Below are 15796 nucleotides of genomic sequence, written 5' to 3'. Positions count from 1 at the left end.
ATAATGAAAAAGGTTGCTTTGTCACTGTTCATGCTTATCTTTTAGTGTTTACTATCACCACGTTACTCATCCACTATAGCTGAGATGAATTCCCACATGGTAGAAACTGGCATCTAGAGATTTTGGCTGTTTGCATGGGGGAAAAAAAAAAAAATTTTTGCTGAGATTTTCAAAGGATCATGGGCACCCATGTCTCCTTGCATCCACAGTGCATCCCTTTGAAAATCTTAGCTTGTGTAGAGAAATGTTCACGTGCTCATTTGGTAAATAAATCTTTTTGCCTGTGTTTCATATTATATGACTCTACTTTCCTAGCTGCCTTGAAAAAAGTTTTGGGGACTCTTTTTGCATGTAAGCCAGCCTTACAAAGAATGCTGTCCATCTTCAAAAGCTACCAGCACTTTTTTCCTGATAGTATTCTTTAAACTTCAACATCAATCAGTGATTATGAGATTTGCAAGCCAAAGTATGTTCACTTGTACCAAGAATGTAACTTACCCGAAAGTTCACTGCCTTACATAGCTCAAAAGTTACCATTAAGAATTTGAAGAAAAATGCCAAAGGAAATAGGACTCTAAAACAAATAAACAGAAAAAAAAAATCCAAACATCTTCTCACGATTATTCATACTGATCTGGGACTTACGTTGAAGTTGTTTGGCCCCCATTTTCTGGGGATATGAGTAGGTAAAACAGTTTGTACTAAACACCATAACTTAATTCATTGAAGGAACAAATTAAACAAAACAAAAACCTGAAATGGAACCTTCCAAGGAAAAATCTCTGAATTACTGATTGCAGTGTGTTTGATATTTTTTCACATTTGCAAATGACAAGCTGTTTTTAATAATGTGCTTTTTAACAAGACTTTTTTTTTTCTTCAGTTTGTTATCTTGATGAAGTAGTTAAACTGCTAGTTATTTCAACATAATAGGATTTGCCTTACTCTATTTATAGAGGAGAAAGAAGTATGAAGAAACAAGGTTATGTATCGAAAATATCCTTTAATTAAAGATGTGTAGAAAAGATCAGACTAAATCTTAAGGACTTAACATTTTGACTTCTATGTGTGATTCATATAAAAAAAATTAAAACCGAGCTGAAGAATAATGAATATAACAGATAATTATATGGTTAAAGTTGTCAGCTATGTCAACTGACTGTCAAATATGCAAAATATGAAACTGAATATGCAATCATCAAGTCAAAGATGTGTTTACAGAGTGCATTCACAAGGAATTGATTTTAATAGATAAATCAATGCTCAGATTCTTCTAGTTTTTCCCCTTTTTACACAATCATTATTTAGGGCTTAGCTTCAGTATCACTGATGTGTATTTTCCAAAAGATGGGCTGAGAGTGAGTTACACCAAAGGAGTAGTTTAAACTGTATGTTAAGTCTTTAGGGTTGAGACAATAAAAAACAGATCATTTGTACCTCAGAAAAGAATCAGTCTTTTGAAGTCACTGCAGATTTTTGCTATTGTTGTTGTCCATCTGACAATGAATGAATTAATTTTGTGATTAACATCAAAAGCTGCAAAATAACACTTAGATTCTATCTCTGCAGATGGATGGTTACACTTAGCTGATTCATATAAGTTTACAGTATGGTCATGGTTCTGAACTCCACTGAGCATTTTTGTTAGCATACGATGTTTCCTTGAGCTCTGCCAGGGGAGATAAAATTATAGTCAAAGTATAGAATATGAAGCACCGTGAATTAAGTTCTTTAGGACCTAATTTTATTCTAGTATTTGAAAATTATTTTCAAGATTTGTGTATTATATTTCACTGAAGAAAAAGAACACCCCTAAAAAGAAAAAGACTGCTCAAGTTTGGAACTCTTTTTAAAATCTTATTTCGTATGTAAGATAAGAGAAATTTCAGTATTAATCTTCTTGTGAAATATAAAATATTTTTAAAATTATAAGAAGCATTTGTGACGTCTGACTTTTTATAAATGTTTTGGAAAACGTTGCAGTTTCTTTTCTTTCATGTCACTAAGTGAAGCTCATTATTTTTACAGCCTTAATTCTTGTAAAAGAATTATTGTAAAAGAAAATAGTAGTTGCTAACACCTCATATTTCTATTAGGAGGCACTAGCCTATTTCAGCCCTACAATTTGTTCCAGTTCAGACTCTAACTTTAATTCAGATGTTCCTTGCCATCTCTGAAGATGGAGTAACATAATATGTAACTGGAAGAAGAAGTTTTTCCTACTGTGCTGTACAAATTTAACCTCACTGTAAAACACGGGAAAAAAAAGCGAAGTGTCAGTCAGTTAGTAGCGACTGAGGTACATGTGTTTGGGGCTTACGTTGTGTGAAGGTTACAGACAGCCTGGCTGATTAAATTGCTTCTGTTGTTAGGTGGACTCTGGAGAGGCAGATCTAGCGGATGAATCCACCTTTGAATCTCAGTATTCTCCGGAGAGTGACACCTTCCAGGCTTCAATGTTAGCTCTGCATGGCAGCACCTGTAGTGATGAGCTGAACTACACCCTCTCCCTTCCCTCGTCAACTCCCAAGGTAAAATAAGGATGATTTTATTGATGATAAAACTTGCTTATGAATGTGAAAAGGCTCAGTGTTCTGTATGCAGCAGTATTACTAGATGTTGTCCTTGTTCCATCTGCACAACCATTTGTTACCAGATTAAATACCGTTTTATTTAAGATAATGCTGGTGTCTTGCAGTTGTCTGTGTGGAAGAGAGAGACAGGTGGAAGATTGAAAACTTGGGCTGTGTTTTGTATAGCCAGGTATAATACAGTGAGATACTTGTAATGTTAAAGCTGTGGTGAACAGTCAACTACAAAAAAAACTTAACCGGTATTACTTCAGAGCATATTAAAAAGTGGTAACACAAAATAACTGCATCATTCTACAGAATTTTAGATTTAGTACGTTTTCATCCTAAGCTTTGCTTTTTTACTTCTTTGTAGTTAGAGTACTTGTTAATCAGTTTACTTTGTTCTTGCATGAATTGTTCATAATTACACTGTAATTAAATATGAAGCATATCAAACCTCTGATTGCTACTAATTTCTTTTTTAAATTTCTCAAGCATATTACAAAGACCAGTATCTTAATTCTTGCTGGTCACAGACCGTTATGATTGTATCAAAGTTGGCTTTGTTTCTCTCCATGTCTTTTTTATGATCCTTTATCTTGTCAATCTATAGATCTATTTCACTAATCCAGAGTCTTCAGAGTCATTTCTCTTAGCACTCACCGTCTTTGAACCAAACATTGTAGGCATTTCTTTCCAGGTTTGCAATCTGTGGTCTTCAATAAAGGAGCTTCTGCTTTTTTATTCATGCCTGAGCCACAGTATCTTTGTTTATCCCTTATATATTTGGCCCATACAAGGCATTGTGTTTGAAAGCTAAATTCATCTTCTAATGGCTTCTCCCAATCCACAAAAGAGCACATCTCTGCTGTGCCAGTGGGACAGATTGCATTGTTTAACTCCGTAATTGTTACTTAAACAGATTATGTATTTTGCATGCTGAGAAGCATTTTATGAGACAGAGGTTAGATTTACATTATATCTCATGTTGCTGCTCTAGGAATCCTTAAGTTATTTTTGGTTTTGACTTAAAGATGGCTTTATTTTCTGTTGTTTTTTTGTTTGTTTGTTTGTTCATTTTTAAACATTATGGTCATGACATTTCACTGTTCTTCTCCATGCACAAGTACGAAGGGAGTGTTCTCTACAAGTAATATTTTACACTGTGCAATTATGAATGGCTTCACAAAGTAAATATAGCAAGGAAACCGGTTGGTAAAAGAAAACTTTAGAAGCAATTGAAATGCAGTAAAAAATGAAAAAAGGTGTAACAAGGAATGCAGAGGTATTTCAGCTATTTCTGACTACAAGGGCAGTTGAAATGCTGATTCTGAATGCCTTTGCTGTCAATTTAAAAATAGGTGATAAAAAATATTCTAAGTCAAACTAATCAAAATGCTCTAAAGAGGTACCACATAGATGTTGTTAAAAATTCCTGAAATTTTGTCTTCAAAAATCAAAGCATTGGCTTTCCTTAAATGAAACAAATCAAAAATGTGCATATACTGCTACTTTAATACACATGCATGGCATACGGAGTAAATGTTGAACACTGTATGGGTCTTTGTAATGAATACATTCCCACTGATTTGGAAATGAATACAAAACATAGTTAAAAGTAGGTGTCACAGCTCTCTTTGAAACCTATTTAAATAGATTATAGTCTTGGTGTTCTGTTCTCCAAAAGATAGGAAATTATTTCATCGATTACATCATGCAGATTAGCTGTATTTAGGCCTTGCTCAATTATCTTCTTAGATGTTACTTAAACCAATTGTTTACAGGTGAACCTTTTTTGATAATGTCTAGGTACAAAACAAGCATCTATGCACCTCATGAATGACGAGGAAAAAAAAAAACACAATTTTGACTGTTGGTACAAAATGTTGCAAAATATCTTGAAATCATGTGAATTTTGATTTAATATATACTAGAAAATAAATTGGAGAATCATGTTTTTTTTTCCCCACTTTATGAAAAAGTAGAAGACAACTTAATAGGACCAGCAGATAAAAACTAAAACAGATAGAGGTAGAAATTCTTGTGACTACATTTACTGCATTTAAGAGAAAATTCCCTAATATTGATAAAGAACCTATACATCCAACCTCTTAGTCTTTGATATATCTTCTTAATATCTAATGGCCTTCATGTTTCTAAAATTACTTTGAAAGCTGAGCTAGAGAATATTTGGATATTTTTCCAGAAGCTAGTGATTGTTGAAATTTCTTAAAAATACTTGAAATGGGAGACCTTGGGATCTTGGAAATCTAAATAAATTTCATGTAAAGAAATTTGTCCTTTTAATGATGCTTTGAATAATGACACCAGCAATAAGTACTGATTGCTAAACTTCTGTAACTGCATCATTGTATTGCAGAGCTGTCACACTATGAAACTTCCATGTTCATTTATTTGCTGAGATTTGACTGAGTTTTTACTATTTCTTCTTTGTATGGAAGGGGTATAGAAATATGTTTCTCCTCAGTTAAATGGATAATCAGATTGCATGGTTGTTTTATAAGCTGCTTGAAATTACTTGTAGTGTGCAAAGTGATTTGAAAATAAAGACCTTGGTCTTGCAAATTTCTTCCACCTTAGGATGACAATTGTATGCTTTAATTTTAGTAAGTTGCTGGTGGTGGTTGTGTCTGATTTGCCGATGTCTTAGTGGACACTACTTTGCTGAAGTTAGTTAAGATTTACTGAATGATACAATACTAGAATTTGGCCTTCAGCAGTAATTTCATATTCATTGATTTCTATATCATATAAAATAGAAGAAGTCTGAAGAATCAAGTAAATTCTGTAGAAAAATGCCTGTAATGATCTACTGAAGACACTGATGTAACAACAAATACTTTTAAATTCTTGAATTCTTGTTATGGTTTAGCCCTAGGAGGCTGCTCAGCACCACACAGTCCCTTGCTCACTCTCCCCAGGTGAAATGGGGGAGAGAACTGGAAAGGTAAAAGTGTGAGAACTCAAACAAGGAATTCATTCTCCACTTCCCATTGGCAGGCAGGTGTTCAGCCACTTCCAGGAAAGAAGGGCTCATCACAGAATTTCACAGAATGGCTGAGGCTGGAAGTGACCTCTGAAGATCATCTAGTCCAACTCCCCTGCCGAGCAGGTTCACCTAGAGCATGTTGCGCTGTATGGCATCCAGGCGGGTTTTGAATATCTCCAGAGAAGGAGACTCCACAACCTCTCTGGAAAACCCGTTCCTGTGCTCTGTCACCCTCACAGTAAAGAAGTGCCCCCTCATATTCAGCTGGAACTCCCTGTGCTTCAGTTTGTGCCCGCTGCCCCTCGTCCTTTTGCTTGGGCACAATTGAAAAGAGTCTGGTTCCATCCTCTTGACACTGTCTCTTCAAATATTTATATGCATTGATGAGATCTCCCCTCAGCTTTCTCTTTTCCAAGCTAAACAGGCCCAGTTCTCTCAGGCTGTCCTCATATGACAGGTGCTCCAGTCCCCTGTCATCTTAGTAGCCCTGCTCTGGACTCGATTCAGTAGTTCCATGTCCCTCTTTTACTGGGGAGCATAGAGCTGGGCTCAATACTCCAGGTGTGGACTCAGTAACAGTTTCTTGGGAAGACAAACACCATCACTGCAAATATCCCCTCCCTCCCCTCTTCCTCCCTCCTTACCCCAGCTTTTATCGCTGAGCATGATATAATATGGTATGGAATATGTCTTTGGTCAGCTATGTCCCCTCCTAGCTCCTGGTGCATCCGCAGACTCCTCGGTGTCAGGGCAGCATGAGGAGCTGGAAAGGCCTTGGCTCTGTGTGAGCACTGCTCTGCAGCAGCTAAAAGATCAGAGGGTTATCACCACCATTTTCATAAAAAATCCAAAACAGAGCATTATGTGAACCACTACAAAGAAAATTAATTCTATTCCAGCCAAAACCACAACAGTTCCATGACATTAATTTCTACTTAAGGTTTTAGCATGAAATACAAATTTTAATTATACTACAAAATAATAATGGTTGTTTATTGTCTCCTGTTTTTAACAGGCTGTTGGAGAGGAATTTTTAAATGCAGCAGCTGATTACCATATATCCAACAAGAATCTGTACAACATGGATCTGAGTGAAAGAGTGAGAGAGCAAAAATCTGTAGCAGGCAAAAACCTGGAAACTGCAGCTGCTTTTGCTAAAAAGGATCTTCTGCCTCTGGATGTTTCGGTTATCAACCAAAATGAAAGTGAAAACACAGAAACTTGGGCTGGATCTCAGACAACAGCAGAATTTGCACAAAGTACAAGCCTTGCTACTACCATGCAGCTTGATGGCATTGGAAAAGTAAATATTTTTTTTTTAAATAATAAAAAACAAACAAACCATGGAAAGGCATTATTAAGTTATAGAATCTTCTGCTGAAATTGACGCTGGCTAGCACCCCCATATGGTTCTTTGGTTGTAATGTCAAGAGTCAAATGTGGTAGCTGACATCAAAACTTTAAAATTTAGTGGAAGTAGCCAAAACAGGAGATAATTTATGGCTTCAAGATAGTAATCTCCCAGAGACTGGAGATACAGTGGTTGTTTAAAAGTCTGCTCATACTCACAGTACAAGACACTGCTGGAGCATGGTGTTCTTGTTGGGCAGACCAGGGGTCTAGAGCAAGGCTGTTCTGTTAACTTCTGCAGATATCTGGACATATGGAAGAGGTTACATCCCGGTGCTCATGCAAGATCGCACAGTTCAACTTCCATACTAGCCTGTGATGCCAGTGTGTGCAAATACAGTTTTTCTTTATATGACCGTTGCTATGACCTATTTCTATTCCTTCAATTCAGTGATTACTTAAGAAATTCTTAAAAGAGTTGCAATTTTATATTAGCCTTGTTACTTTAGCATTGGCAAATCGAGAGGCATCTCTGGTGAGTGAGTCAGTGAGCTCTTGAATTCATCCCACTTATTTTAAGAGTGTAACTGGTGTCCCTAAATTAATTATAAACAATATATTTTGCAATAGATTCTATGTTACATAGTGAATGCACATATATGAGTTTGATCTTTGAAAGACTGACTTTTCTAGTGACTGTATAAGGAATCTGTATTAATAATAGCTTTGGTAAAAGGTAAGATGAGTTAAGGTCTGTGTCTAGTCATATTTTTATATTGACATTCTGAACTGATGTTGTTTTCCATTGTGTTAGGATCAAGTGCTCTCAATGGAAAAGAGCTGCTCAGTATCTGTGGAGGGAAGTTCCACAACCCCAAATTCAGTCAAAAATACATATGAGAAGACCATCACTATTGCAAAAGGCAATTCAAGTCTAGGTAAAGTACCTGATATTTTTTGTAACTTGTTCAGGAACATGCTTTCTGTTTTTCTCCTGTGTTTCCTGTTCTACCAGTAAAGATTAATCCACTTGCTGTCACCTTTAAGAGCAAATAAGGTGCCCACTCTCACTAAGGATTTTTTTTTCTATAAAGGAAGTCAGTCAATCCTAAGTGTTAACAGTACAGTTTTCATACGTTGTTTTTTACTGTCTGTGCATAATGCAGTGGAAAAACAAGATAGGGCCAACAAGTGCTGTATTTTGAGATTAAAACAAACAAACAAAAAAACAAAACACCTGTGGTAAAAGAGTTGCAGATTCAAATACATGTAAAAGTGAAATCGTCTTGTTTTCTGAAGATGGTCAAAAGGATCTAAACAAGCCATTCACTTCCTTGATACTGATTTTTACATGTATCGTAAATTTCAGTATTTTTGAAAATCAGATAATTAATACATTTAATAGATACTATTTGTGACTCAAAGATGTCATCATTTTCTAGAGAGTTTCAGATTTTTAAAGATCTTCAATCTGCAACATCCTGAGCATTCTGACTAGAGGTGCATTGTGGCATTAACAGGCACAACAGGCTGGAGAACTCCTTGTCCTCTTCAAGTCATAGAATCATAGAATGGTTTTGATTGGAGGGGACCTTAAAGATCATCTAATTCCAACACCCTGTCATGGGCATGGACACCTCCCACTAGACAAGCTTGCTCAAAACCTCATCCAACCTGTCCTTGAACACTTCCAGGGATGGGGCATCCACAGCTTCTCTGGGTAACCTGTTCCAGTGCTTCACCAAACTCTGATTAAAGAATTTCTTCATAATATCTAAAATACCCTTTTTTGTTTTTAAACCATTCCTCCTTGTTCTTTCAGTCCTCTCCCTGACTGGATGGCTGCTGTAAGATGTCCCTGGAGCTTTCTCTTCTCCATGCTGAATAACCCTGACTCTCTTAGCCTGTCCTCAAAGGAGAGGTGCTCCTTGAGCTCTCTGATCATCCTTTTGGCTCTCCTCTGAACTTGTTCTAATACTTCCGTATCCTTCTTGTGCTGGGGGCCTCAGGGCTGAATGTAGTGCTCCAGGTGAAATCCCGTGCTTATATTCCTATGTCTAAGAAGCTTATTCATAGAATCATAGAAAGACTTGGGTTGGAAGGGATCTTAAAGATCACCTAGTTCCAACCCCCCTGACATGGGCAGGGATGCCACCCACTAGATCAGGTTGCCCAGGGCCCCGTCCAGCTTGGACTTGAACACTTCCAGTGATGGGGCATCCATAACTTCTCTTGGCAACATGTCCCAGTTTCTCACCACCCTCTGAGTCAAGAATTTCCTCCAAACCTCTAATCTGAATCTCCCCTTTCTGGTTTAAAACCATTTCCCCTTGTCCTATCATCTGCCCAAGCAAAAAGTTTCTCTCCATCTTATTTTATAAACCCCTTTTAAGTACTGAAAGACCACAATTATGTCTCTCCAGAGCCTTCTCTTCTCCAGTCTGAACAACCCCAACTCCCTCAGCCTGTCCTCACAGGAGAGGTACTCCAGCCCTCTGATCATCTTTGTGACCTCCTCTGGACTTGCTCTAACAGGTCTACATCCTTCTTTTGCTGGGGGCCCCAGACCTGGGTGCAATACTCCAGGTGGGATCTCATGAGAGCAGAGCAGAGGGGACAATCACCCTCCTCGCCCTGCTGGCCACACTTCTTTTGGTAAATCCCAGGATGCAGTTGCCCTTGTGGGCAGCAAGTGTGCACTGCTAGCCCATGTCAAGCTTTTCATCCACTTACTGGACAGTTCGTAGCTACTCAGGGCTGTCTTCTTACAGCTTAGACAACTGTGTTGATTTCAACTGCAAGTGAATGTGAGGAACCAAGACCCCTAAGAGATTTGTAAGAGATTTTTGTAAGGATTTCTGTAAGGAGTTCGAAAAAGCACAAGTTGAGTGTCTCTATTAGTGTTGTTCTGTAAGTATTTTTTTTCTCTGATATAGATACATAGGCAGATGTTTGCATGGTGGGCTGAATCTGGATAGCCTGTGGGTTACAGCTGCTTTTTAAACTCTGTTCAGCCAGTTTCTGTTGTTCAGCTTGTCTCCCCCAGTCTTAAGTTCACAGAGTAATGTGTTGTGTCTTTGTCTTCCGTAGTCATGTTTATATATAAATGGCTAGAATTTTCTTGTAATCAGTATCCTTGGAGGCTTTGCTCTGGGTAGCTTTCACGTTGAAGATCATCTTCCTTCTGCTCAGTCTGGACAAAAACGTAAGAGATGATGAAGACAGAACTTCACTCCCGTTGCTTGCTATCTTGAAGTTTACATGCAAAACCAGGAGAACACAAGCGGGGTGTTCACTGCTTCTTTCTCTAGTAAATCTTCCTGTATAAGGCACTCTTACTTCAGTTGCTTTAACTTGTTAGGGAAAACATTCTCGTTGGCCAGTGCACAAAAAGGAATGAAAACAAGTTTGGCACAACAAAGATGTTGAGGGGAAAACTATGTTGGGCCTGCAGGTACCTTTCCTTTGCCTTTGTGAAGAATGTTTTTTCTTAGAAGTGTCAACAGTGTTGTTAGCATGAGCACTAGCTGCCCTGAAAATTACACTGAGAACCCATGCATATAAGAACAATCACTAGGACATGAAACCCAGCAGCCCAGCTAAGTCCCTGTGGATACACCATGGGCGAGTACGGGGAAGACCATTTCTGTCTTGTTTCCCATTCGTGAAAAGAACCTGGAGTTAAATTGCGCATATAAGCCTCAAGGATTAGCATCCTGCTTTACTACTGGTAGGATTGTCATGTAAATCAAATAATGGACTGTATCTGTCAGTAGTGCACATGCTCTTGCAGAAGTCAGGATTCTCTTCTGGGCCTAATCAATGGGCTGCCTTAATTTTCTACAGAAGATTATTTGATATCCCTGTGCTTCTAGTTAATCCTTTAATCATTTTAATTCTTTTCCTAAAAAGAACCATGATAAACAAAACTGACGTGGCAGATGAACTCAGTGAACTACTCAGAATTACAAATTCAGTTTTTTTTGAAGCCATTCTGTTACCTTTTTGGTTGAGATCTATTTGATTGTTGGCTTATTTTCTGCTTAAAATTTCCACTGCTCTTTGTTTTCTTATATTGAGCTTGATACATGAAATGACATAAGATAAAGTCAAGATACTGTGATTGTGATTTGTAACTCCTGTCTCCTGTTAGAAGAAATAAACTCGAGGAGAATAAGGGCAATATTCAGGATTGCTGACGTTGGCAGGTCGAGTGGCTGTCTTCTGCCTTCCCAGCCTCTTGTTATATTTCTTTCTCTTGTCATTCAGAACTGGGGCTCATAGATTATATTAACTCTTACCTGTTTCATGCCTTTTTCACTGTAGGGATGACAGTAAGTTCCAATAAAGATGGCTCAGGAATGATAGTCCGTAGTGTCATCCATGGAGGCTCAATAAGTCGCGATGGACGGATTGGTGTAGGAGACTGCATCCTGTCCATTAATGAAGAGTCAACCACTGACTTAACCAATGCACAGGCCCGAGCTATGTTAAGAAGGCATTCACTTATTGGACCAGATATCAAGTAGGTACACCTTGAACATTATCTGTGGTAGGAAAAGGCTAATAATCAAAATCTGGTGAGATTTATGCAGATTTTTTAAATCAGAATTTTGTTTGTTTTCACAGTGTGGATTTATCTTTAAATTACCCTTTCAGATGAATAATTCACTATTGAATTACAGCTTTGTAAGTCTGAAAGATAAAATCACTTGTGTGGGAGGCTCTGGGTGTTCTTAGAAAAGTTATTGCTGTGATTAGTTCCCATCATCATTACTGCCCTACCTGGCTATTTTGAAGGCATAGGATTTGTTAGAGTTCTGCATTTACAGTATGACTCTGCTAAACAAAGTAACGATTTCCTCAAGATATCCGTGCTTCTGAAAGGTTGACTGTCTGGCAATTGCACAAGTGATTTCATTTGATGGAGACCTTTCTTATGGATTTTGTCTTTGACTGCCAGACAGAAAGTATGATACCTGATGTTAATGCAGAAAAGTAATATTTAAAAAAATGTAAGTACATCTGTAATAAACAGCAGAAATAGGCTGTTCCGTGAAGTCACTTCCAGGTTTTCATTAATACGTATGAAGGAGCTTTTGCTCACATACATAGATAGCTATACTTTGGAGTACTACTTTAAACTGAAGTATTTAATATGAGTCTTGAAAAATCCACTTGCTCAATGAGAAAGTTTCTTCTTCTCAAGTTCAGTTTACAGAAATTTAACTTTCCATTAAAGTACAATTCTTTCTAACTGTCATGGTTATAGAGTTAACTTTGCCCATATATCCACCATCTAGAAATGAGGTTTTCCTGAGCTTGTGACCAGTTCTCCAGACCTGTCAGTGCTGTGTTTACAGCTTAAAAAAAAAAAAAAAAAAAGACCTAATAGCTGTTTTTCTGAAACCCGTGTTAGTATGGACGGGGTGAGGTCTGCTAATGGAATTACCAGAGATGCTGTTAATAGAAGCCTCTTTTTTTTTTTTTTTTTTAAGAACGTATCCTTGAAAATGATCAGTTCAGTCCCAGTGTAACAGTGTAGTTTCTATCTGTTAAAAATGGACTGCAGGGCATTCGCTTCTTCCTCAGTCATATGCTACCTTTGAAGAGACCAGGCATTCTGAGAACAGGTGGGCAAGGTATCTTCACTGTGGGTCGTAGGTTTAATGTCTGCTGCATAGCTGTCATGTTTGTAGGATTAGGACTTAATACAAGCTTGTTTGAATGGTGGGTTCTGCTCATACAACTGATTACATTTTTAGACAAGTTGTTGTGAATATGAGCAAGTCAATGTTGATAAAACTTGATATTGATTATTCTTGTAAGATTTCAAACTGCATTGTAATTCCAACTTCCATGACTGAAATCAGTTGGTATATACACATGAATATGTTTGTACATCTGCTGAGATACACATATGCCACAGCACAATTTTTTCTGCAAAGTCTTTTATTAGTGCCATAGTTAAGTGATCCAACACAGATGTGTTCATTTTTTGTGCTTATCCTTTTATAGCTCTTCATTTGTGCTATGTGAATATAAGTTTTGCTTTATAGTCTTAGTCTTTTTCCAGATACATTGGAAATACAAAATCTCATATGAGATGTGAACATTCAGATGTCCCAAAGAAAAGTGCATCACCTCCTTCTGTAAGAAGCTGAGGTATTCACATTCTGACTTAAGAGTTTTAGCTTTCATTTTATGTTTACGTTCTTTGGTGCATTCCCATGATAAGAGTTTAAAGTGAAGCCATCTTTTGTCTGTCAGACAAATAAAATGCCAAATCCTTTCTTAGCTTCTAAAGGAATCTTGCAAGAATAAGGACAATATTTTTTGGCCTACATAGTTTTGATACAAATCTACTTTATCAGCATAATTAAACGTTTCAGTAATTTTCACTTTCAGGAGAAGTACAAGATTTAAAAAAAAATACTGTGATACAAATGTGTGGGTAAATGTGTCCCAAATCAGGAATTTGGAGGTACAGAGCACTATCTCATGATAGTTATTCCTGTTTTCTAAGAAGGGTACAGAGCTATATAAACACTGTTTCACAGTTAATGTGATGTGATTCATGATCTAAGGGACAGCCTTTCCAATAAGCAAGCATTGAATCTCTTTGGTGTCATCCTACGGAAACAAGGGTGTACAACCACTCAAATGTGGTTGTATTATTCCTTTATCCATACAGGGCTGTAAAGCCCACACCTTAACTATTAAGCTGAACTTTTTTGGGGTACCAGGTCGGCCCCAAAAAGTGATTAAGCAGGAATATTTTAATTTCAAACCTGTCTTTCAGTGGCAAACATTATTTACTGAAAGCAGAGGAAGCCATTCTTACTTGCCGTATAAAGGCTTTTTTATTTTATTCAAGGAAATTCAATTTTTGATAGATCAGGAGCCAGCAATCTGAGTTTTATTTGATGTATTCTTTTTCTTTTTCCCTTTGCTTGTGGAAAACTAGATGTGTGGCCTTACCAGAATGCATACTTTTTCATATACTCCACCATTCCAGGAGCTCTTGTATTCCTGTAATAATAGACAAGGTTTTCTGCTCAGAGGCAGCTGCTTCTAATATCTGTCAGATAATTGCCAGTCTGAATCAGAATTCACCTGCCTTAACCTTAATGTGTGGGGATGATTTCCTGATCAAGGAGTAGAAGATTGCAATTCAATTTTGCATGCTTGTTAATAATCACTACTATAGACAGTAATAAAGATTAGATGCTTTCTGGGGGAGGTATAGGTGACGTGGAGATGGAAAAAAAGAGAAAGGAGAAAGTAAAAAAAAAAAAAAAAAAAAGAAAAAAAGGCAGCTCACACTTTTAACTACATAAGTATGCCTCTCACATTCAGCATGAGACAGTGACATTTGTTAACACCTTTGTAAAAAGATGCTGCATCATATGCTTCACATTCTAGATCTTCTCCAGCACCTGCTGATGATCAGGCCCTCTTTTATGTGTGAGTATTGGCGATTCAGAAACTCATTATGGCTCTGTGTTGCAACTTGTCTGTAAAATCATTCCATGCCATGCTTTTATTACATCTGTAATAATGTCAGGGATATATCCAGATATAGGTACATACTCTTTCTGTCTTTGTGTGTGCATGTGCATGTATGGATGTATATATAAAGAAGTGTGTGTGTATACTTGTTTTTTATATATTTATGTGTATATATATGGTTTAAAACTTGAAGATTATAGCATATTTCCTAAAACCAGAATACATATGTTTTCATTCAAAAAAATCACTGCTAATGACAGCCACCCCAGATGTGTTCAGAGCATGTGTGTGGGGGGAGTGTGTGCTTGTACGGGGTTTCACTGCTGGAGTTGTCCTGAGTACAATGTACTGATATCTGGATTAATCAATGTCAGATTTTCTGCGGCACTTATATTTTACTTTCTTCATGTATAAAAAGGTTCAAATGAGAACTTAATTATTAATGACAGTTATTTCTGCTGAACATTCTCCATACATTGTTACTTGGTTTGTTGGTGTTTTGAGGTTTTGTGTGGCTGTTCAGTCAAGCATGTGATAACTGTTCCTCTGTACTGCATGCATTCTTGTGTTTACAGATGTTTTCATATGTACACCATGGTGTTCCCATTGTCGCTGCTTTCATTGCTAGTGCATATCTTGGTGAGGGGGTGGTAGCTCTCAAAAAAGGAAACCAGAGTACTTTCTCCTTCAAGCTGTACAGCTATGAAAAAGAGGGAATGATTAGGCCCTGCGTATAGTAGACAATTCACCTGTTTCCCGTCTTCTGTGTCTTCATCCATATTTCTTAGCAATTGTTTCTCTTACTGTCTTCCCAGTGACTTATTAAGGCAGATTTTAGTCCCTTCTGGGGATGAGCCATTCAGATGCCTTTATGAATTTTTATTTCTATGTTAGAGCACAAGGGTCAACATAGTTGACCAGAGGCTCCCAGGACCTTTCATGTTCTGGCACTCTTGTCACCTCAGTCTGGTTCCTGGCACATGATGAGGCATTCAGGATGGTAATGGATATCTTCAGACCTTGCTGTAACCTCCAAGAACCGAGCTGCAATAGCAATCCAGCAAACGATGGATTTAATTCACTGTGGGCTTTCTGCCCATGAACCACTAAACAGAGAACAGATTCTTGGCAGATGTGAAATCTAAGGCAGTTAGTGCAATCTGAACTTGCCATGTCTCACAGAAGAAAGGACCAGGAAAGAGAGATACTTAGCAAAGATGAAATTCTAACAAACGTGCTCCCTAAAACTCTTAATTTTAAGCAGAGCTGGGTTATGTATATTCCTTTTCATTTCAATAATAATCACAGAATCCTAGAATGGTTTGGATTGGAAGAGACCTTAAAGATGATA

General features: G+C 37.5%; 1 protein-coding gene across 36 annotated transcripts in view; it reads left to right on the top strand.

Annotated features, from left to right (window-relative positions):
• The window catches only part of MPDZ (multiple PDZ domain crumbs cell polarity complex component), a 103392-nt gene that overhangs the window by 50505 nt on the left and 37091 nt on the right, over positions 1 to 15796 (top strand). For 23 of the 36 annotated variants that reach the window (XM_080573642.1, XM_080573638.1, XM_080573637.1 and 20 more), the window contains 5 exons: positions 2373 to 2531; positions 6599 to 6886; positions 7748 to 7871; positions 11260 to 11458; positions 14359 to 14400. In XM_080573642.1, coding sequence (XP_080429768.1) covers positions 2373 to 2531; positions 6599 to 6886; positions 7748 to 7871; positions 11260 to 11458; positions 14359 to 14400 — 812 coding nt within the window. The remainder of the gene's footprint in view (positions 1 to 2372; positions 2532 to 6598; positions 6887 to 7747; positions 7872 to 11259; positions 11459 to 14358; positions 14401 to 15796) is intronic. The other 13 variants (XM_080573659.1, XM_080573657.1, XM_080573650.1 and 10 more) reach the window with 1 other exon arrangement.

This window comes from Anser brachyrhynchus (assembly GCF_964034855.1).
Source record: "Anser brachyrhynchus genome assembly, chromosome: Z".
Taxonomy (NCBI): domain Eukaryota; kingdom Metazoa; phylum Chordata; class Aves; order Anseriformes; family Anatidae; genus Anser; species Anser brachyrhynchus.
The sequence above is the reverse complement of the archived record's forward strand: the minus strand, read 5'-3'. Positions and strand labels throughout refer to the sequence as shown.